This window comes from Aythya marila, assembly GCF_965140915.1.
Source record: "Aythya marila genome assembly, chromosome: 8".
Taxonomy (NCBI): Eukaryota; Metazoa; Chordata; class Aves; order Anseriformes; family Anatidae; genus Aythya; species Aythya marila.
This window is the reverse complement of record NC_139049.1, coordinates 13,044,147-13,066,554: the sequence shown is the minus strand read 5'-3', so window position 1 is coordinate 13,066,554 and position 22,408 is coordinate 13,044,147. Positions and strand designations below refer to the sequence as shown.

General features: G+C 42.6%; 1 protein-coding gene across 12 annotated transcripts in view; it reads left to right on the top strand.

Annotated features, from left to right (window-relative positions):
* RABGAP1L (RAB GTPase activating protein 1 like) overlaps window positions 1–22,408 on the top strand; it is a gene marked incomplete at its 5' end in the record, with an annotated part of 249,414 nt that overhangs the window by 215,886 nt on the left and 11,120 nt on the right. For 8 of the 12 annotated variants that reach the window (XM_082766621.1, XM_082766619.1, XM_082766620.1 and 5 more), the window contains one exon: window positions 17,555–17,647. In XM_082766621.1, coding sequence (XP_082622747.1) covers window positions 17,555–17,647 — 93 coding nt within the window. Of the gene's footprint in view, window positions 1–78; window positions 190–17,554; window positions 17,648–17,917; window positions 21,748–21,769; window positions 22,399–22,408 lie in introns of those variants that run through there. The other 4 variants (XM_082766625.1, XM_082766616.1, XM_082766617.1 and 1 more) reach the window with 4 other exon arrangements.

Here is a 22,408-nt window from a genome sequence, read left to right as displayed (position 1 = left end):
AACTGACAAAGAACTGAGCCAAGGTTCAGGCTCGGATCGTGAACCTGCTCTCGCTGCTAACGGCAGCTTGCCGGCAAAATGATGGAAGAGATCTCCATAATGGTGGCTTACGATGCCCATGTTTTTAGCCAGCTGTGTGATGAAGACTTTCTAGCCAATCTGGTGGCAGTCAGCAAACCCAAATCTGTGGTAGGTGTTCCTCTTGCTCCTTTGTCAGTAGTGCTTAAGGTTATACTCTTTACAGTGGTTCAGTTCTTCTGCTGAAAACTATGTATTATTTATCTATTTTTTCTCTTTTATTACCTTTTCAGCAATTTACTTTTATCAACAAAATTAAAATTAACCCTTTATTTCAGTGGAGATAAGATTATTAAAATAATAACTTTCTGGGTTGCTAAGTTTAGAAGAGGACAACCTGCTTAGTAGCAAAATAATTGAAGTAATATTTTGGAAATCCTACTGAAATAAACTGAACTCTTCCAACAGTGGAATTGGCAATAAATGCTGTAAGCTCTTCCTGTGTCTGAACATGTCAGTTAAAGATTCAGGCCTGGGATCAGTGATATAGGTCACCCTCAGTCACTGAGTCTCTGAGGATGATTTAACACTTTTCTATGATCTTCTGAAATCAACTTAAGTACCTGTAGGAACTTCTTAGTCAAATTGTCTCTTGCTTTTTTGATAAGTAGCATATTTGTGTAAGTTACATGCAGTGTGAGCATCTGCTGCCCCCATGGAGATCCCAGCTCTTCTAGGGAGCTGCACTGAAGTCGCTGGTTTGAACTCTGAAATTTGGTGCCAAAATTCATCTTTGGTCTCAAATCGTACAGCTGAGCCCCTGTGTGAGTCAATCAACCTAGAATTAGTTGAAAGAAGACTTTGAAAATATATGAATGTCTAGATGTGGAGCCTAGCTTGAAAGCAGATACTATTCAAATTTCACTGTGAATACAAATCAGGCTAATTATTTAGCAATCCAATTAAGCATTTGTGTTTGCAGATTTTGGTCTGTGAATGTATCCACGCACTAAGTACATCCTAAAGCTACCTGAGGTGGTTTGTTAAACTGCAACAAAGGAGGTGCTCTCAGAAGAGAATAATTTGGCTTTCTTGCCACACTGTGTAAAACCTTCCTACGTGTATTTCCTGCTTGGGTTTTTCTGCCTGTGCACAAATTCATCTTCTGCATCTCCCCCAGACCCTCACACCTGAATGAGGGTTTGCCCGGTCCCTTTGGTTGGGATGCCCTTCGCTGTCTCACCCGGACGTGAGGTGTGCTGGAGCAGCTGGCTATCAGTATGTAGCTAATCAGCATGGCAATCCAGACAAGCTGTGTACTTCCACGTGCCTTGGTTAGAGACCAGGCTCCATGTAGCTTTTATCTTAGCCAGTGTACCAGGGGCTGCCTGCTGTGCTGGGGTCTCCCGGGTGAGCTGGCATGCTGCTGTGCTCTGGGGCTAACCCTAGTTGGTTAGATAAGAATCCGTGCGGTAAGGAAGCACGTCATGGGTGGCTTACCCGATAATTTAGACCTTTGAAAAGTGCTGCTTAGATGGCTTCAGTGGTGGCCTCTGTGCTCTATGGCTTCAGAGAAGAAACAAAGGATGCTGCCTTATGGACCTGGCTCGGGGTGCGTGGATTGCCCTGGGTCAGGAGCACCACGTAACAGCTCCTCCAGGTGCTTGCCCTGCTGAAGAAGCGATGAAATAACTTTTTTATTTTAGTGATTTCTCAGTGAAGTAACTGCTTACCTCCTAGCAAACAAATATTACGAGAGGAAAAAGTATCATTATTAATGTTTTTGATAAGATATGAGTGGTTGACTTTCCTGCAAGTGTGTGTTCATAGCAGCTCTGTTGCTCCCCTGAATTAAGGAGCATTAACATATTTCAGTGCATTATGCTGCCAGTTACTAAGTGAAGGTGGTTGTTTTTTTTTTTTCCGGATTTACATAGGAAATATTCAGTCTTTAAAATTGTTTTTGAAATGTTTAAGATATGCTAACAGTGGTGCAGTCAACCTAAGTAGGTTTAAGATGAAGCTCAACAAAATGGTGATAGGATTAAAGGATGCGTGGGAGCCTGTGCTACTATGGCATGACTCAGAAAGTTTCTTTTGGTTCTCTGTTGCTACGTTTAATAATGGGACAAGTGGGGATATGTTGGGGCAAATCCTACTGACTCTATCCTGGTCGCTTTACCAGTCTGCACCAAAGTATGTGCTGTCCGTAAAGCAAGGTTCTGCAGAATGAATTTGCAGAGTTTTCCTTTATTCTGAGAGTTTGTTACCATCATGGGTGTTTTTGTACCTGGGAATTCATCTGTTTGTTTGCAAAATCAAGGCTTGGCTATTTTTCAAGGTGTTTCTAGTATGCTTTTCTGGCTGCAGAGAAAAGTTAAAATATGATTCCAGTCGTATTTCCAAATGGAAAAAGGGAGCATTTCGGTGGAACATGTAGCAGTACTTTTAGTGTTGCTTTCATGCAATACCAGACAAGTTAGTGGGAGTACTTGCTCTCTGTAAGAAACCTCGTACAGTACCAGCAGGTATTTGCTGTGTGTTTCAATGGCAATTAACTCCGGCTGGTATTAATTCAATTTCAGTGTTTTGGGGGAATAATGAAAAATAATTTAAAATAGAGGATGCCATAAAGGTAGGTGATCTGAGATAAAGTTTTGTTAGATGTGCCCCAAAGCAACACTGCATGACAGCAGTCCTGTAAGGTATCTTTTCATAAACCTAGTCCTGTTGCAGCATGACCATGGCACCTGGGGTATTTGCTCTGTAGTCTTGCTTCTCTGCCGGTTTGCATCTTAGGTAATCACTTGCACCTGTGCAAAAGGAGTTTGCACTGTTAACCATCATGATATGGTCTCGAGGAGGGGCAGCTGGCTATAGCGAGAAAGAAGCACACAAAACCAGACAAATAGTGTCAGTAAGTGTGGGATCAGGATAACCTTCCTTTAGTTTGCTATGTCCTTGAGGGAACATTTCTTTATGTTATTCCGAGGCTACATTGCACAGAAGTGCAAAGAAGCATGTAAGTTGACTGCTGTGTTACTTTGTGCAAGAACCGAGTAGCTTTCCTCTAGGGAATTTAAATTCTCAACTTATCTGCAGAAAACTTGGATCCGAGGAGTTACAAATGTGCTGTGCTAAGTGGTATAATCCTCTTAATCCAGGGTTGAAGGACATTCTTCTGGAAAGCTTCGTTGTATTCTCATTTGCCTGCCTGCCTTGCCCCTCTGTTTAGGGGGATTATCAGGCATTTTACAGAAATCCTTTGTGGTTAGACACCAGCAGACCCTGCCACAATGATTTCTCTGTTTCCCATAGAGGCGGTGGAGGCAAACTGAGGAGGTGAGAGGGGACAGGTTCATGGCACAGCGGGTGGAGAGCTGAGGGTCAATGCCCAGGGTGCAGGGGTCTGTGGCCGGACCACTGGCACCTGGCTAAAAGTTGGTTTTGGGGTTGCCAGTGGGCTCAATGCTGAGGGTTGGTGCTGTTTAACATCTTCAGGCCTAGCCACTAACAGAGGACGAGCCTTCATTTTCAGCTGGCAGAAACTTGGTTTTCAGGTGGCAGAACCACAAGGGTGCATCTCAAGTACTGAAACCCATCGAGAGCTGCTGACAGAAAGGGATATTCCCAACCGGAGCGAGTTCAGCAGGGGGCTACAGACTCTTCTCAGAGATTCACAATGAAAATGCAAGAGGAATGGTCATGATTGGCAGCAAAGCAAATTCTGGTTTAATATAAGGGAAAGCAATTCTGCTGGGGGAGCCCCCAGCATCTCCACCCTTGGAGGCTCAATAATTGAGCTCATGCTAGAAGCTTTCAATGACTGAAGCTTTCAATAATTCAAGCTAGTCCTGCCTAAGCAGGAGGCTGGACCACGTGCCCAGTGGAAAGCCCTTCCAATCTCCGTTTGTCTGTGAGTTTGTAATTCTGTCGTCTCCTGTGGGGTCTCACAGTTAGGAGGAGCTGCCAGCACATGAGAACCACATTTCTGTGGGTGGTATTATCCCCAGCTTGCTGCTGTTGCTGCTGCCAAAAGAAGAAAAAGAGTTTGGGTGGTCACTGTTACTAGGACTGGCTCTTTCCAGCAGATTTAATCCTCATCTGTGCCTTTCCCATTATCCTTCCTTTCTCTTTTCCCTTCCCAAAAGAAGCAGAGATCCAGCTTTCAGGAGCTCTCTAGGAGCTCTCATCTCTGCCCCTGCTCCTCCATAGGGCAGGGTCAGATTCTGCCCTAATCCTCTCGCTTTTTCTTTGGAGAAGCATAATTTTTCTTATATATATATATATATATATATATATATATAAAATAAATAAGAAATACAATAACAGTTTGTTATAATCAGGTAATCCCAGAAGAAAAAAAAGAAACATCTAATCATTTTTGTCTTTCCCTTCTCTTCATCGTTCAAGTCCCTTGTCCTCTATGATAGCAGCACTCAGCTATGTTCCCTTTAAAAATCTGAAGATTTTTTAAACTTTCGTGTGTTTCACTCATAACCTGTCACCCTTGTTGTTTCTATATCTTTGATGCAGTTTCTTCTACCAGTACAAATCTTCAGTCTCCCAAAAAGTCAAATGAGGCTTGTTTATGTGAAGTAATAAAGACAACGAATATCATCTGAATTTTTATTTATAAAATAATACATACAACCTATTATGCTTTAGGGCGTCAGCTCTCCAATGTTATCTTCTTCCACTGAAGCTCATCAGGATTTGAAATAGGTAAAGAAACTGCTCGTGTGAAGCTGATGAAGTGGGCAGTAGTGTCAGCCTGTGGTTTGCTTGGTAACTCTTACTTCAGATTTGACAGTGTGACTAACAAACATTAGTTGGCTAGCAACTTTTTTTCTCATCAAGACTTGATTGACACATTTGGATGCTAAAACTAAGCACATTTAAAATAAAATGCCTTGTTTCCGGTGTTTTAAACTTTAAAATTCCAGCATAATTAGGAAAACGGGCACAGCTTCCACAGCGACAGCGTGAAACACCTGTATGTGAAATCCTTTCAGGCCAGAGAGGCATTAACCTCCCTGCAATGGGGAAGCTCCTGGTCCTTTCTGCTGCTAATAACACAGCCTTAATTATGGAGCAGGCACTTGTCTGATAACACTCAAAGTGCTTGTTTAATGTACATAAATACAGCCCCAAACGTGCGTCTTATAAACAGTGGAGCAGCGTATGTTTTACGGCACGGTACTGTGCAGCTGGCGTGTAGTTTGACTCTTCTTCCTGCCTAGCTGACCTTCTTCACTCATTAAACATGAAAATGAGTAACTGGTACTGAAATACCTCGGGCTGCTTGTTTTTATATTGCATCCCATTTGCTTTCTGCCATCCTGGACCTCCAGCTTGTGGCACCAAAATGTCTTGGCAGCAGTGCGTTACTGCTGCAGGGCAGAAGTGGACAGAGGCGAAGCTGCAGCCCTTGGTGCAGGGGCAGAAAGCAGCCAGCTCCCTGCTGTGCTGCTGGCTGGCAGCTCTGCTGGGTCCCTGCTTGTTCCTCTGAGGGTTCCTCTTCCTAGCCACGTGTCATCTGCAGATTTCATCAACAGGATTGGATTTTTCACTTCCTGGTCACTGATGTAACATCTAACAGAGCCGGATCTTTACGAGTCCCAGAAGAAACACTTTTGAATATCATTAACCAAACATGAAAAGTGTCACTGAGTAGCAATTGCCTTTGGTAATGGTGTTCTGTTGTTTGTTTGTTTTTGACCCATCTCCTAAGCTTTCAAATTCATGCTATTATATACTCTTCTGTTTTTTTTTTTTTTGGTTGGTTGGTTGTTTTTTTTTGTTTTGTTTTTTAAATCTGTCATGTGGTAGTGAACCCAGTGCTAGAAAAGCCCAGTAAAGCTGTAAAGTTACTTTTATTAGAGGAAAAAAAAAACAGAACGGTATCTCCACTTCACAAAATCACATTGATGTGGAACTGGCCACGTTCCTGTGCCAATTATCAGCTGGATCCTTATCAGTTTATCAGAGCTGGGGTGTGTGGTTTTCTGGGTTTCAGCTAACCAACTGAAGTGATCCAGGTGATTTGATTTGTGCCTTGCAAATATTGGTAATAACAGAATTCTCTTTTAGTCTAAGTGAATCTCTGCTGTGTTCAAGGATTTACTAAAAATGAACATCAGTGGGCCAGAGACCTCCTCTGCTAGTTCTGTCAGTACTTCTCTACTGCCTGAAACTGTACGGCCTGGTTTCCAACAGAGTAATGCTATTTTCTGGACACTTCTGACTCTTCTGTATAATGTTTTTGAGCTCTATTAACATATGTGAACAGCAGAGGAATCCTATTGTTTCCAATATGCTGTAGAATAAATTCTGTGTTGGCCTTCATTAGGCTGAACTTGAAACTTTTTATCTTCTGCTTTTAATGTTTTTTTTGTCACTAACTTTGTTCCTGTTCAATAACCTGTATTATTTTCCATTCATGTTTTCTTCATGATTAAATGTGCTTCTTCTTGCTGTCCTCATATAGTAATTGGATCAAGAAGGATTTAATCAAACAATCTTTCTAATAAAGCACTCAAGAGTGGGATATTTCAGTATTTTGGAGCTTCCTCATTTTCTTCTTAGAAATAATTCCAGGAAAATTGATACACGCTTTCTAGGTACTCTAGAAAATCCACCACTGTTACAAGCACATTTGGGAGAAGTGAAATAAGTTTCCAAACATGATCAGTTGACTAAGCCTTTAGGTTCATTGACCTGGAATGTGTTGGGTATCAGTAAAAATGTCTGCAACTGAAGAAGTGTAGGTTGCGAGCTACTTTGTACTAGGCCACATTTCATAATTGAAGTACAGAAGTAAAGTAACAGCTTATCAGAAGTCCTATGTGAGGCAGCATGCAATTTGCTTCTCTCCCCACAGGTGAGATAGGTCAGGTAAGATTGGTACGGCCACTTCAAATCTCTTAGATACAGGAGCTGTCATAAGATGAGAAAGTGAAGTCAGAATAAAGGTTGGAAGCTCCTGAAGTTGAGCGCTCCAGCGTTCTTACCTCACTTCTCACTTCTGTAGGTTGCCATTAATGTAATCCATTGCCACTTACTTAAAGCCATACACAAAACCCAAACTTGTGTGTGCAGTTATAAGAGATGCAGAGTACACATTTATCCATTTTCTGTTAATACCTCCATGAGGTTAATCCAATTTGAAAGGAGTGCTGAAACTAGATAAAAATGAAATTCATCTCTTTATAAAAGCCTAACTTTTTAAGTATTAGAATGTGAATAAAAAGTTCATACAGGTGGATGTATTAGTTAAAATATTCTGTGTTTGTTATCTACAACTGTTGTCACTCTTTGAAACCCGTTCTCGGGAGAATTTGACACATATAACTCCCGACCTTGTCTCTGGATGTACATTCCAGTTTCTCTTACCCTGGTGTTTGCGCTTTCATGCGCTGTTGTATGCCCATCTTTGTTTTTCTGCTTCCTTATAGCTGTGTCAATATGAACTTAGCACAAAAAAAAAAAAAAAAGACCTGGAGTGCTGGTTATGCTGGTCATGTTGTTGTGAAGCTGTAGGCTGTCTTTTGTGCTAAGAAAAATCCCAATGGTTTGATTTCAGAGTAGCATATTAGGTAAGTCAAGGCAGAGTTCAGCATATGCACAAAGCGCTGTGGTTCTGGCAATCCCTGCCAAGTCACAAGGTGCTGCAAGTTGCAGCATTAGGGAGTTTGTTCAGCCTTTACCCCGGGTGCCACAAGAGCGTGTAGGCAACACCAAGCACACGCAGATGGTTTAGGCTGAGCTGTCAGCGCTGTTGAGGCAGCACGGAGTTCAGTTAGCCACCAGCTGGGTGCCTGGGTCTTTCCCTGCCAAGAGGAAGGGGAGATGGAAGAGGCAGGCCTGGGACGGAGAGCTCGGAAAGAAAATGGGGCTGTGCTGCTGAGGTGGGGATGGCACCAGAGGGTGAAAAAGGTGGGAGTTAGGTGTTGCTGCTAACGTTATCTGACCTTTTCCACAAAAAGTGGGTGTTTTCGCTTTGTGGGAACTTTTTCTTTTGTAGAGTCCTTTCTTGAGAGGCGGTGGCAGCCTGGGTTTCCAGCTGGCCTTGGCATTGTGGCCATGTGTGGCCTTCAGCCCCTCCTGCCTGACGCATGCCTCCTGCTGCTGCCGGTGCCGAGATGCTGCTGGGCTTCCACCTGCTGGATGGTGAGGTGGTGAGTCCTGGTCCATCAGCAGTGGGTTAACCTAGCAGCGTCTCATGTAGTTGCAATGGATGAGAGCAAGTCTTCTGTGTGGGGGTTTATAGGTTGTGTTTACCACTCACTACGCCCACCTCGTCTCTCTCAGGGCTGGTGAGCAGCGGTGCTGTGCGCTCCCTTCCCCAGAGGTGCTCTCCAGCAGCACTCACAGCCTGTCACCGGGCAGCTGATGCTCTCAGACTCTCCGAGCCTGCCCTGCCTCCAGTGACCTGCTGGCTCCGTGACAAGAGGCTTTGCAGGTCCCATATAGGCTGAAAAATACACAAAATACGGCAAAACCCAAAGCCTCGTTAAAGGCACGGAGGAAACCTCGGCAGATGAAGGACTGTAAAGCTATCAGAGCAGGGCAAGCATTAGTTATCTGCCTAAAATACTGCCATCAGTGAGTGTTCCCAATACCTGGGAAACCGGGCGGTGTCTGACGTGCGTTTTCAAAATGCCTTCATTTATTGTGCTGTTTTAAACAATGAGGTTTTTATTTTGAGGCTTTTAGCGGTGTTTTTTTTATGGGGTTGGGCAAGTAGAAGGAAGGCATGGCTTTTGAGAAGATGTGGTAAAAGTTGTGTTAATTACTGAAAGGGAGGTAAGAGTATTTGATGTAACAGAAATGGCTGCGGAGCCCTGAGTGTAAGTGTATAATGATTCAGCCGTAATAAAGAAGAGGTACGTATTTTCTGCTTGTGGAGTAATGCACTAGAAAGTAATTGCTCTTAATAACCTGGGGGCTTGAATTATTCATAAAAGTAATGAAAGGTGTTCTTAGCATCAAGGACCTCACCACACATCAGAGAAATCTGACTGCGATTTTAAGGACACTTGCAAATGTAAGTGTGACAGCAGTAAGACTTTCTTAATATTGTGACGCAAAACGATTGATGTAAAACAACATTAACAAAATAATCCATGCTCAGAGAGCACCAGCAGGTTCCTCAGCAATGAACACAGCTAGCTCTTGGACATATGGCTTACACTTGCAATCCTCCTGCTCAGGAAGAAGACTTTATATATATATATATATATATATATATATATATATATATATATAATTTTTTTTTTTAATTTTATTATTATTATTATCATTTTTATTTTTTTTAAACAATCAGCCCTGTGCTGTGCAGGCAGTGTGACAGGAGGCAAGATGGGATGTGATAGTTCAGCAGTGTCCTGTGGACAGCTGGTTGCACCAGCCTCGTGGCAGGCTTCGGGTGCATTCAGCTGAGGGCGTGTAAGCTGCAAGCTGTTGGTTCTGTGGGCTAAATCTGTTCAATGGGACCGGCTTTACAGCCTCGATAATAGCAATATTTTTTACCGGGTTACTGATCAGTTGCTAGCCTCATGTTGGCAGTTTCCCGTAAGTGTGCCAGTAGATAGATCTGTGTTAGCATCAGGATCTTACAGACGGGGCTGGAAAGGGAACCCAAATACAGTGCAGCTGCTTCCTCTAGCTGGGGAGAGGTTGTTTCTTTGTGAAGTCACGCAAGAAAATTCCTGTGGGCTTTTTCCTGATTTTCTGATTCTGTTGTCCCAGGGACACAGGTGAAGACTTCACTTCTCTTCCCAATCCCTTCTGTTTCATTACTGTGATGTGTGAAGAAATGTGTCAAGAAGCCCAGGCCACGGGATTAGATTTTATTCATCCCAGATGTTCAACACTTCATGCCGCCACAGGCTCTCATGTGGCAGTGACAAGGACAAGGGTGATTGAACTGGGAGGGAGTCATGGCAGAAAGTTTGAAAACTGCTGCTCAAGTCACACTTCATCCCTTTCAGAAAAAGTGGGGGGCAGTGCAGAGGGGTGGTAGTGGTGTTTTGCACATGAATCCGAGTCATGAGATTTTAGGCACTGCAACGTGAAAAAAACACCTTGGGGCTGGGGGAGAGGAGTGGCTGACATGTCAGCTCTTAGAGTGTACAGGCGACAAACCTGGCACGGTGACCCTCAGTCAGGCAGCGTGCCTTTGAGGTGGGATTTATTGGTGAGCCGCGTGGGCACCACCAGGGAAAGCACTGTTCTAACGGAGAGCGTTTTGTTGCACCACCATGGCATTCCCTTCTCTCCCAAAAGCCAAAATGATTCCACTTGTTTTGTTTTTCAAATTTACTGAATTTCACCATTTTCTCTGTATTGAGACAGGATTTCTCCATGGGCTTTCTAGGGCTGCATGTAGCGTAACATAACAGTCCTCATTTCTTTTCATTGGCGTGGCTTAGGTCTACAGCAAAGAACGATGCACCTCGAAATGGGGGAGAGCTGAGGGTCTGGTTCTGCAGAGTCACCAAGGAGGTGTGTGAGTGTGTGTGTGTATAGACACGTATATACATAGTAAAACCTTTAGCACCAAGTGCTTTATACTGAAAGGTGTAAGAAAGACATATAACATCACACAGAACTCTTATTTTGCAAGGTACAAACCAACAGATAAGGTCTGTGATGGAAAAACTGCTGCTGTTGGTAGAAAACTCTTATGGAGAGCAGGACTTTGTCCCAAATGTCTGGTCAGTGCATCAGTTCCACCACCTACCCACTCCTAGCCCGTGTCCTCAGGATATATCAGGATTTCCATTTAGCTTACGTAGTCTTCTGTGGCAGAGACCTCGTCGTTCGGACATTCTTTAAATTATGTCGGATAATACAAATGACCTGTGTACAGGCCTCTTCCATTTAGAACGTTTGGAATATTTTCATCCTTCACAACAGTGCTCCTGTTGACCAGAGCTGATTTAAATGCAAAATGGTTGCTTGCTGACAAAGCGGGTGTAGCTGTTTCCCTTCACCGTGTGCATCTCAGTACTAAAGCCCTTATCTATATGAGAGGAAGCAGTTTTTGTCTGTGAGCAGCTAGACATCCGTTGCAAGTTTATAAAATAATCAGCCATTTCTAAGCACTGCTTTTAAGCCACTCAGGATGTTGGGTGTGGGTTTTTTGTTGTTTTGTTCTTGCTGAAACATAGTGTTAAAGTGGATAATAAACCCTCCATAGCTCAAAGTGCAAAGGAATTTCTGAACACTGAAAACTAATTTGGGAATCTGGAGGTGAATATTTTGAAGAATCTCTGCCACAAGGCATAACGTGCTTTTCTTGAGCCTTTTTTTTTTTTTTTTTTTTTTAATGCAGATTCCCCTGTAGTCCATATATGTGCCTCCAAAACACAAGTACTGCAATGAGTGCCAAAGTACGCTCCGGTGTTCAGAGCCACAGCTTGGGGAATCTGAATTTCTTGTTCTCTTTCCCTGTGTTGCTGGTGGATTGCTGTATAAAGAAGCTTCCCGAATATCTTTCGGCCTCAGCTAACTCTTAACTAAGTTCACTGTACTGTTAACTGAGCCTAACTAAGCAGATCTGTAAACAGAAGGGCCATGGCAGAATAATGTGTTATGCGAGGTTCCACAGGTTTAGATGAATGGAAATACGCTAGAGACTGAAGACTGACAAAAGGATCTGCTTTTGGAAATCATCCAGCGTTGCTGATCATGGCTACTGCCATTTTGAATCACAGCAAATTGTGCGGGTACGCTGTAAGCTTGCAACCTGCCTTTCCTCTTTTTATAAATTTCTATGCATGTCTCAGCTGCAATTGAGATATTTTAATAGTGGGGCGATGTGAAAGAGTTGAATAAAAATAAAAGTTCAAAGCAAAGCTGATTTGCTTTGCCCCCAGCCAGCATTCAGCCTGGATTTGTGTTATCCTGAAGGCTCTCTTCAGGAGGTCTTACACCTACAGAACTGCCAAAGAGGTCGTGTACAGAAGGAATAACCCTCAACCCTGCAATGAAGGCACACTTAGGTGCGCTGTTTCAGAGCAAGCTGCTTTGCTGATATGAAAAGAACATCTCTGTAAGTTCTTTTTTACAACTACAGGGTAGTGAGAGATGCTGCTCTGCAGCAGGCAGCCAGACAGGCGCACGTGAAGCAGACGATCTCTCCAGCATAGTGGACCTTTCCAAGGAATTCCAGGCAACATCTCCTTCCTGTCTCTGTAGATGGCAAAGTAACATCTGACATTCAGGGCTCTTACCGTGCTGCTGGCAATGCATGAGCGCGAGCAGAGTAACAGCAGTGCGGACCCACCTTTACCCGCTGCGACGGGACTGCAGGTTTTGTGCTGCAAATTTGCGCAAAGCCAGGCTGCAGTGAGGATAATGCTAGAATCAGATAAGAGGCTTCTTCACAAAAACTTTTTGACCATGTTGCCCTAAACCCAGGGGTGATACAACATTCAATGAGATTTGTGGTTGTGTTTTAGAATGGGGATGTCAGGGTCCTGGCAGTGATACTGCAGCAAGGAGAAACAGTGATGACAGTTGTTCCACTTGCTTCACTGCAGGTTTGAAATCAGCCTGTTATCAGCAAGCCCTTCACTGCACAGTGACAAAAGGAGAGGCGGGAATCCTTCAAACTGTGTTCCAGCTTGTGCATTTTATTTAGGAAAGAGCTGATTTTAATCCCTACATTCATTCTCCATATGAATGCTGCAGAATTTCTTTCTGCAGACAGTGTGAATGGAGTTTTGTGAGAAACTCTGATTTGGCCTTTTTCCTTTCAGACTTCATGCTTGTGGCTAATATTTCATTGGAGATAAAGTTGTTCTGATTGTTTTGCATAATGTCTCTATATGACATCCCACTCATCCCCTTTAAAATCTAATCCAAGAGACAAGTCTGTTGTGTCAACATGTTTCTGTGAGTTTTTTCTTTTTTGTTACTGTATCCTCCCAAAAGAAAAATAAATTGCTTATCTACTTCTGCATCTTATTTCCAGTGCCAGATCTTGCAAGGTGTTTCTTCACACCTTTTGCCAACCATGCTTTGAAGGAAGGATGATACATCTATCCACATCAATGACTGAATAGTAAAGCATCAAGTCAGTTTCTTCATGTATTAAATTTGAGTCTTAATTTGGCTTAATGAAGTGCTGAGCTGGACTATCCTTCCTTGAATCTAATTTGTCTTTTAAATATGAAGTATTAATTAGAGAAAAGTGAGACAGCAACTTCAGATGTGAACAAAGACAATGCATGAAATCTGTTTGGTTTAATTCCACTAATCCACCTTCTGAAGTTCTGTTTAAAGCTTGCCATCTTCACAGGACACACCTCAGAGAACCAAGCATCATGTCAAAATTAGCTTGCTTTTAATACTGTTTTAAACCATCACGTGAAGAAAACTAAGTATGCACAAGTGTAACTGGGATTCCCTCGAGGGGAGCATGTAGCTGTGGTTTTGTGAGAGCCACTTGGAGCCAGTGCTCACTTGCAGAGCGAGGGCTGGACGCTGGTCCTGGGGTGCTGGCCCTGTCCTCTCCGAGCACCATGTGTGCTGGGGAGCGCAGCTTACAGCAGTGGGTAGAGTGGGGCACTGCAGGCTGAGGCACGTGACAGACGGGGAAAAAAGGGAAGTGGGACTGTAGGGTGTCTGTGGCTGCTGTCGGTGCGCACCCTAATCTCCTGTGTTGGTCACCAGCACGTCACATAACCTCATCTTTGAGGGAATGCAAGTCCCTGGCATCACTCCTAAATGCCAAGTGCATATGTAGCCAGGGAAACAGCAGAATTTTGACTACTTCAGAAATGGGAAAGGAAAGCATCACACAGTTTGGGCGCTGGCTGTGTGTCCCCAGTGCGTTTCTCAGAACCAGAAGGTGTGCAGAGAGCTGAATGCTGACTGTACTGGTCGCTTGATGAGACTATGTATTTTTGGAGGCTTTATGCAATGCTAGAAAGCAAGAGAAGGGGGAATGTGGGAAAGATGCTCTGCCCTGTGTGGCACTCTGATGATACTGGAAATTGGAAAACAGGTAATGGGATCTATCTGGATCAGCCTCTGGCTGTCTTCTGCATGTTCAGGAAATCACTTTACATCTCTGCTTCCATTTCCTTGGCTGCCAAATGAACATAATGATAACTACCTCTTCTGAGTGCTCGTGCTTCATTAGAGCAATAAAACATTTCAGAGGAAGGAGTCATAGATGTGTGATTTATTAATCCAGCAAGGTCAGACTGAACTGCCTGTAAACAGCAAAAGAAATTGCAGAATGAGGGAGAGGTCTCTTGGAGCTGAGTGAATGCCGATGCTCGGCACGCTGCCAGTGAGCAGGATTGCCAGAGAAGGTGAAGCAGATCTTTCAAGTCTTGCCTGAACAGGGAGCCAGCTAAAAAACAAGTATTTTTTTCTCACCTGAGGCATATCAGCTCACTGCAGTGACTCCTTGGATGCTCCATGCACCTGTCTATTATTTTTTCCAGAAAGAATTTTTGTTTGTTCATTTCTTCTGCATGGACGTTTTGTTAAGATGCTCTGCGTGGCTTTTTCTGTATGTATGACTAGTTGTGATGTGATTTTATGCATGAAGACAATAAAATAAAGTGAGTCAAGAAGATACTGAGATAAACAGATGAACAATATTTATAAACCATGAGAGTCTCCTAAATTTGATAACCATCAGTTCTAGCCAATATGTCTCGTGGTGCTTAAGGAAGAAGAAATCAATATTACAGAAGCTTTTACAGAAAATTTATGAGCACGCTTTGTTCAGGAGCAATCCATGAAGACCAAAGCACAGCTAGCACTAGGTGCTTATAGAAGGGCTTAAAGACAAGTCCCTTGCTGAATTCACAAATTGTTTAAGGGCATTAAATTAGGAAATATGGAAACAGGCTTTAATTTTGTTGTTGTTGTTGTTTTAGTTTAGCAGGGTATTTGCAGAAGGAGAAAGTGCTGTAATAAATCACAAAACTTCTTTGAATACTGTGGCTGAATAGACAATAACAGAGTAACCTAGCTCTGCCAGAGTTATGAAGCATACCTGCTAGGGTTTGTATTTCATGGGATAAGTGGATTAGTATGAACTGGTTCTCTAATAGGACTTTCCTACCACAACAAAATCCTTAAGATAGAATTGCACTGTATTTAGGTACTGCTTTCCAATTAAGACAAGGTTGTAGTGTACATTGGCATTGCCATGCCAAAGCCAGGATATTCTTTTGATGAGCACAGAAGCCATTTTCTAACTACAACGCTGCATATTCTCATGTACCCTGATGCTTTGATCGGGGTTTAGTATATTTGCTGCTAACACTGGTAAAGAAACATTGGCACGCCACTTGCTGGAGAGCAGACCAGGCGTGCGGACCCTGCGCTTGGTCCCAGCACACAGCTGCTGGTCCATGGGTGGCTCTTGGAGGAGTTGTGAACTTGCCCCTGCTGTGGCCACAGAGGACCCAGGCATGGTCCTACTCACAGCTGTGAATCAAAACTGAGGAATGTAAAGAAGAGATGAGTGGTTGGTGGGAAGAGTTACAGGGTGTTAAGACGTGCCCTCTTGATTCGTGAGCTTGATTCCTGCTGAAGGATTCATGTGGCTGCATGCGTGGCACGCTTCTCTCCCTCTCTCTCTGTAGTGAGAGTTACTTCTTATTTGTACTGTAAAAGCTTAGTTAAAAGCACCAGAATCAGGAAAATATTTAGTTGAAGAGATCATCTCCTAAGTCTCACCTATGTTGCACCTTTTTGCTATACTGCCCCATGATGTTTCCCTCATGCCTATCTTAATTTTGTGCTGGTAGCACACAGGAGCATAAAATGCCAAAATAACACAAGAGAGCTGGGTCTGGAGGATCCTCGTAATGCTCCAGCCTGGAAGCCTTGATCTGTTTCTCTGGGTAAGATTAAAGTAAGCATTTTTGAAGGAGGGAATAGATGAGGCTTTGGATGTGTGATGGGTTTACGGAGTTCAAAATGCTGTGCCGAACTGATTTCTTATTCTTGATTACTAAATAGCCTCAGTGGTTTCAAGTTGCAGCTAAGACAAAAAGGGCTGGTTGTGTACCTAGTGTGTTGCCCGGCTGAAAAGTTAAAAAGCGCCTCTCATTAAATAATTTGTATTTCACTGTGGTTTGCAATACTGAGTGATAGAAGTGAAATTTGCATCTGTACGTCCGAAACACTGAAAGTTTTTGTTTCCCCTTTACTTTGCTTTTTTTTAAGGGGGGGGGGGGGGGCTTGTGTAAGATTTCATCTGTGATTGTGGGCATCAGTATGGCTTTGTTAGCACTGTCTGCTTCTCCAGGATAGCTCCTTGCACACTCTGCTGTGCAGGTCACGGGTTTCATGTTTTCTCCTGTACCTCCCAGAGGCCTCTCTGCAGTGACGCTGAGAACTTGCTGGTCCCATCCCGTATCACAGAGGAAGGAGGTATTGGACTGAAAACCAATAACAAAACCACATGTAAAAATGTATCTCTGCTCATTGGCAGTAATTTTGTGCCCTCAGGCAAGGTGACAGTGGCATGCCCTTGCACCAGCAGTTAGCTAGACAAGATCAATACATACAAGAGGAAGAGACAGATACATAACAGATCAGAAATACATAACAAAACAGAAAGAGCATGTATTTACAAGTCCTGATGGTGTGTTGTGTTAGTGATCTCTCTGGATGCCAGCATATGATAATGGGCAGCTTCTCATTGTACAGCAGAGGTACAGTAATGCTATTACTGGTCTCCAGAGAGAGGCAGGATGGCTCGTAATGCATGGCGTTACCAATTAGGTGAAAGTAAAGCAAAGGATCTCCATGCGTTGTTTAAAAACATACTTGGGCTCTCTGTGTACCTTGTTTCATGTTCAAAGCTGTGCTTTCCCAGAAATCAAACTCCCTGGGACTTGACCTTTCTGCCTCGTTGTTTACCAAACGGCTTGTGATTTCTGTGTTGTTGCTTTGCTGCTTCCCTGCTGCGGCTGGAAGCGAGTGCTGCAGCATCTCCACCTTAGCCTAGGATTCTGGTGCCAGACTGCATGAGGGCATTGGTCACAAGCTAGCAATTTAGACATTAATACTCTTTCAGCAATAAAAACCATTACTTTGATCTCCCCCAAGGAACTGTCCAGTCCTTGTGCATGCACACTCTTTTCTTCTAATCTCAGTGGTAGCAGTTTTTTTTGCTAAGGCACTTTGTTTTAGTGAATCATACATATCAAAGCATATTTTCCTCATCCCTGTTCTCTCAATCCTGTTGTTTGTGGTTCTTTCCTTCTTGTTTCTCTCATTAAAACGTCTCTCCTTCACTCTCATTTTCTGCTAAGTATTTGAAAAATTAACAACAGTAGGCGCAGAAGGATTTCTGCCAGTGTGAACTGTATTGGTAAGTGTTTGACATGGCTTGCTGAGTAGGGACGGGGGGGCAATGGGGAGCGACTTCATTCATCAGCAGCTTTCCAGCACTTGCTTTGCTTCCTGTTTGCAGGCAGAGCTTTCAGGCAGCCTGTCCAGCATTTCTCTAATCTCTAAATACACGTCTTCCAAATGTGTTCCACAGGTGCCAACAAAAAAGCTGAAGAAATATGAGAAAGAGTACCAAACAATGCGAGAGAGTCAGCTGCAACAGGAAGATCCCATGGACAGATACAAGGTATGGGAGATGCTGTATGGGAACTTGGTTCGTTGGCTACATTCTGTGGGAAGTGATCCAGTTCTAGCAGTTAAGCAGAGGTACGTGTACCACGCTCACCTCTCTAGGATATGCTGATGCAGATTTTAGGGAATTAAAATGGCAGGTGAAACTTTCTTGAAAGAGCACTTTGAACGCTTGGACTTAGTGTTTTACAGGAGTATTTGAATCACAATTTGTTACTCTCAAGACATCTTCAAATAGCCACATATAATATTTTTCTTCTTTCAGTTTATATGTTTGTAGGTAACTCTCCTGCTGTTGCACTTTTACGGGAGATCTTCATGAGACGCAGAAACAAAGGGTGATTCTCAGCTACAGACACAAAAAGGAGAAAATACATATTGTTCTAGCACAAGCTGTATGCAGTAACATCCACAGAGACTTTTGGAAGATGAACTCTTCCTTGACTGATATGATCCTTGTTTTTCATCTGTTTGTAGGAAATGTTAGTAATTTTTTTTTTTGCTAATATGATGCCTAGTACAGTGGGATCCTGAGCTCGCCTGGAGTCCTAATGTACTACTGCAATAGAATTCATAGTAATAAATATCCTGCTTTAGATCAGCAGAGGAATAGAGCTTCAGTTATTCATATGATAACTTGATAGTTCACCAAAAAAAAAATAATAGTTTTTAAATTTTGGATCAGTATTGCTTATCATTCTGGTGTATTTATTTTATTGTTACTGCTACATTCTGTTGCCATAGATTTTTGTGTGATGGAGGTTCTGCCTCTATGTTTACACTTTACATAGAGTTCAGGATTCATTTATTACTTGCTTATTTTAAAAAGAGGTTAGATTTCCTTAGGTGAAGCTGCCAGAATTGAAGCACTTTACTGCATATTGCCCAGTTTTGCTGGGAATTGATGTTGCTTACACACACCTGTATTGTTATCCTGCTGTTCTTCATTGTGCCTTATTATGTGAAGTGACAATGCTGTTGGTATAGAGAATGCCTGGAATGTGGAGTAGTAAATAATAGGGCGTGCAAAGGTTTACACAGTATGTGAACGTAAGGAAAGTACACCATGTTCAGAAAACCACAGTGTGAAAACCTGTGGCAAAAGACTATGCCGTGCTTCATAAATAGGATGAGATAGAATTACAGTTACAGAGAAAGTAAAACTGACTTTTTTAATTTTTATTTTTTTAAAGTATTTACCTGTGAACATCAATGTTTTAAATATAGTTTTTTATGTTAAGGAGTGTACGTTTTATGGTTCATGAGGACCGGGACTGCTGTAGCAGCCAAGAGTTGTTAACCAGAAAATTTCTATTAAAAAAAAATAAAATAAAAATTAAGTGGTTCACTCATGCTACTGTGGAATTAAAATAATGCTTAAAACCCAAAGAAGGCTTCTTTAAAGCTCTGTAGGAGCACCTTAACTAGTTAATCTTGGGCAACTGATGGTGAAGAATATATGCTCGTTTGCAGTTGGGGGATAATTAAAAAGTGGCTCTTTGGCCCCTGCGTGTGTGAGTCACTGTCACAGTCAAGATCACAGCCCAAGTTTGGGCTTGTACTTTTGTAACTCACTGGATTGGTTCTGCTCTTCTTACTGAGGCTGTGATTAGAGAGAGGCTCTATAACTGGTTAGCTTCACATTAAATGCACAGTTTGGACTCATTTTTCAGCTGACGGATGTCATGGAGAAATGCTTGTAAGTGTTCTCTGCTTCTTGTCTTGCTTGATTTTATTTATGTGTCTGGCTGAGATTGGTGGGAATGGACATTTCCATAGTGTTTCCTAGTGGGCAGAAAGTAAAAAGTCAGCTTCACTTGTCCCTTAAAAGATCATACAGCAGCCCATATGCTTACAAATGCATTTTGTTTTGGCAGCGTCAGTGCTAGACGCTGTCCAGCTGGGCTTGGTTTGGGAAATGACTGAGTCTCCACTGCTTTGAAGAGCTGGTATTGCCTCTGAGCACAGCATTGCTGCTAGCTCCCTCTGGCCTTGCGTGCTCTCTGCCTGGGCTGTGCCCCCAAGGCCCACGTTGTTAAACTTTTTACAGCTTCTCTTCCAGAACAAAATGTTATTTTAATTTACTACCCAGGAAGGAGGTGTTCCTTAGATGCATGGAGATCCACGCCGAACATTCCTCTTCTAGGTCGAGGAGGAAACATGCTTTCAGTTTGTTGACAGTTTTTAGTTATAGCTTTTACAGATTTGTTGTTTGCAGCGTATCACAGTTCTTGTTGCCAAAAGAGATTTGTTGGGACTATAGAGGTGTACCACAGCAATGGGGGTGTGTTGGCACTTCGGAATTGCAGTGAGGAAGGACGTCTCCCTGTGAAATGACCTTCTGGGCACAGGAGTGCTGGGGCTGAGGAGCCCCGGGAAAAATGCCCTGTGTCTGAGGGCTGAGGGCAGCAGGGGTGTATCCAGCCAGCTGGCAGCTGCTGCTCCAAAGCCACCAACCTGAGTGCTCCGTAAGCTCCAGAAGAGGACTGGTTTTGTGAAGCCAGGCCTGCCGTTCACCAGTCACGTTTTCTTGAGAGGTTGAGTTCACGTGCTACAGTAAGATGTGTTACATGCCACAGGAGTTCCTGCGCAGCTCCTGTTTCACATGTTGATTGCAGTAGATTTGATTTACCAAAAGAACGGTATTAAAGAGAGCAATAAGGTTTGGTGTTTTTCTCCTGTATTTACAAGTTTTATGTAGGAAAAGTGTTTTGTTTTTTTGTGTTTTTCTTTTTTTGGATGTTTTCACAGTCAACTAATTTTATCTTCTATTACACATAACAAGCTATCACTCATATTTTTGTCAGATTTTAAAAGGTTGTAAAAGTAAACAAGTTCTAAATTCCTGTTTGCCACCAGTTTTCATGATTTTTAGTTAAAATAAATTAAAAATTGCCTATAGAAGTCAATAAAAAAGTGACCTGTATGTGCAGAAAAAACAGCAATATTATTCAGATTGATATTTTTCTATAATTTTTTTTTTCCGTGTTTGAGAACAGAACATCTCATGTAACAGGGTTGTGGTTGATTTGATAAGAAATTGCTGAAGTTGGATCTAGGAATCTTTGAGTTTAAATAAAAAGGATATGTTCATGCAAAGTTGGCTGGAGTTTTCCAGTCAGACCCTGCCTGTGCCCAGGGTTCTGTTCTGAAGGTAGGAATGCATTTTCATCTGTGGACTTTGTTGCGTGACAGAGATGTTGTCTGTCTGAATAAAGGTAATTTGGAGATAACAGCCTTTTGTGTCTTTGAAGTGGAAGCAAAAACTAATACACTGGTCATTTTTATTCAGAGTCCTGGTAACTGCCATGAGGAGAAATGTAAGGTAACTCCTGATGTAGATTTTTTGTTTGTTTCTGGTTTTAAGAAAAAGGAAAGGAAAAAAAAAAAAGTGCTATGGCACTTCTGGGAATATTTTTTGAGTCAACAAGCAAAAAACACAAACCACCTCCGGGTGCTTGAGTTTTGCTTCCCATGAAAGGTTTTCCTGGACAGTTTGCTGTAAAAGCCTTTTGGCTTTCTAGGTGGCGTTTTACAGGATTTTCCTTCAGAGCTGCCTTCACAAGCCAGAGGTCTTTCCAATGGGCTTACGAAGACCTCAGTTTGCTTGCATCTAGGAAAGTGAATTTTAATTCATGCTGTCATTCTGCCACTGAGGACCTGTTCTTGCCCAAAGATCTGTGGTTTGGGTGTTTGTTCATCAGCAAATGTGACACTGAATTGCTTAACAAGGTTTGTGACTCATTACACCCAGCTTGAGTAGCAGCATAGAGAGAATACCTCATCATCACTAGTCATGTCTGGTATCGCTCCTTCATGCTGGCTGGATGGGAGCAAAGGGTGGAGTCTAAGCCTTTCGGTCTTCCTGGGCTGAGGCTCGCCTGCTGCTCTCAAGTTTGTCTTCTTTCTGTCAAGTACGTAATGGAAGTTGGAGAATATCCTCTTTAAAAATAGGAACCAAAAACCCACTGAAGATTTGGCTATTTTATTTTATTTTGGCTACTTTTGTTGGTATTAAAAATTATTTTATATCCTGTTTTCACTGTCTTTACACCAATGGTTGAAAGCAGTATTTGGTCTGTGACTTTACTGGAGGTAAGTTTTTTTTGTGTTTGTCCGTACCAGCGGTGTTTGTCCCTTTTGGAAATGCAGTATCCTCCTTTTAAAAGAGTTCACCAGATGCCTTTTGTAACAGGAAAGAGGTATTTGGGAAAGAGGGAATCTTGTGTTTTAATGATTGTAGAAACCTAGAAACTGGGTGATACTGAAGAGAAGGAAATTGTTGGTATAGTCAGTAAATTGTTAGTGGTGTCTGGAGAAAAGGCAGGGAGCTGTCAGTTTACACTGAGGACAACTAACAGGTCTGACTAGTTGGCTAATGTCAGGTTACAAAATACTGCTTGCGAGTCCTGCTATAATGAACCAGCTCCATCTATTGAGCTTCATTCCATTGCAACTGGTATTTTATAAAAACCCTGTGTATATCTCAGAGGCATCGGAAGTAATTTGCTAGATACAAAAAGCACTGTTTGATATTTTTGTCTTCATTGTGTAACGTTAGGTTTTATTTAGACGTAAGCAGATAAGAGTTTCCTCCTGAGGAAGGAGGCAGTTTTTCACTGCTAGATCTGGGGGGAGGAGCTGGAAAGGACAAACCATCTAATCGCACATACTGCCCTGTGTGGAGGAAGAGTAAAGGTGGCCCAATGAGAGACTCAGCTCTTAGATATTGACTGGATGTCCAAGGTAAGAGATA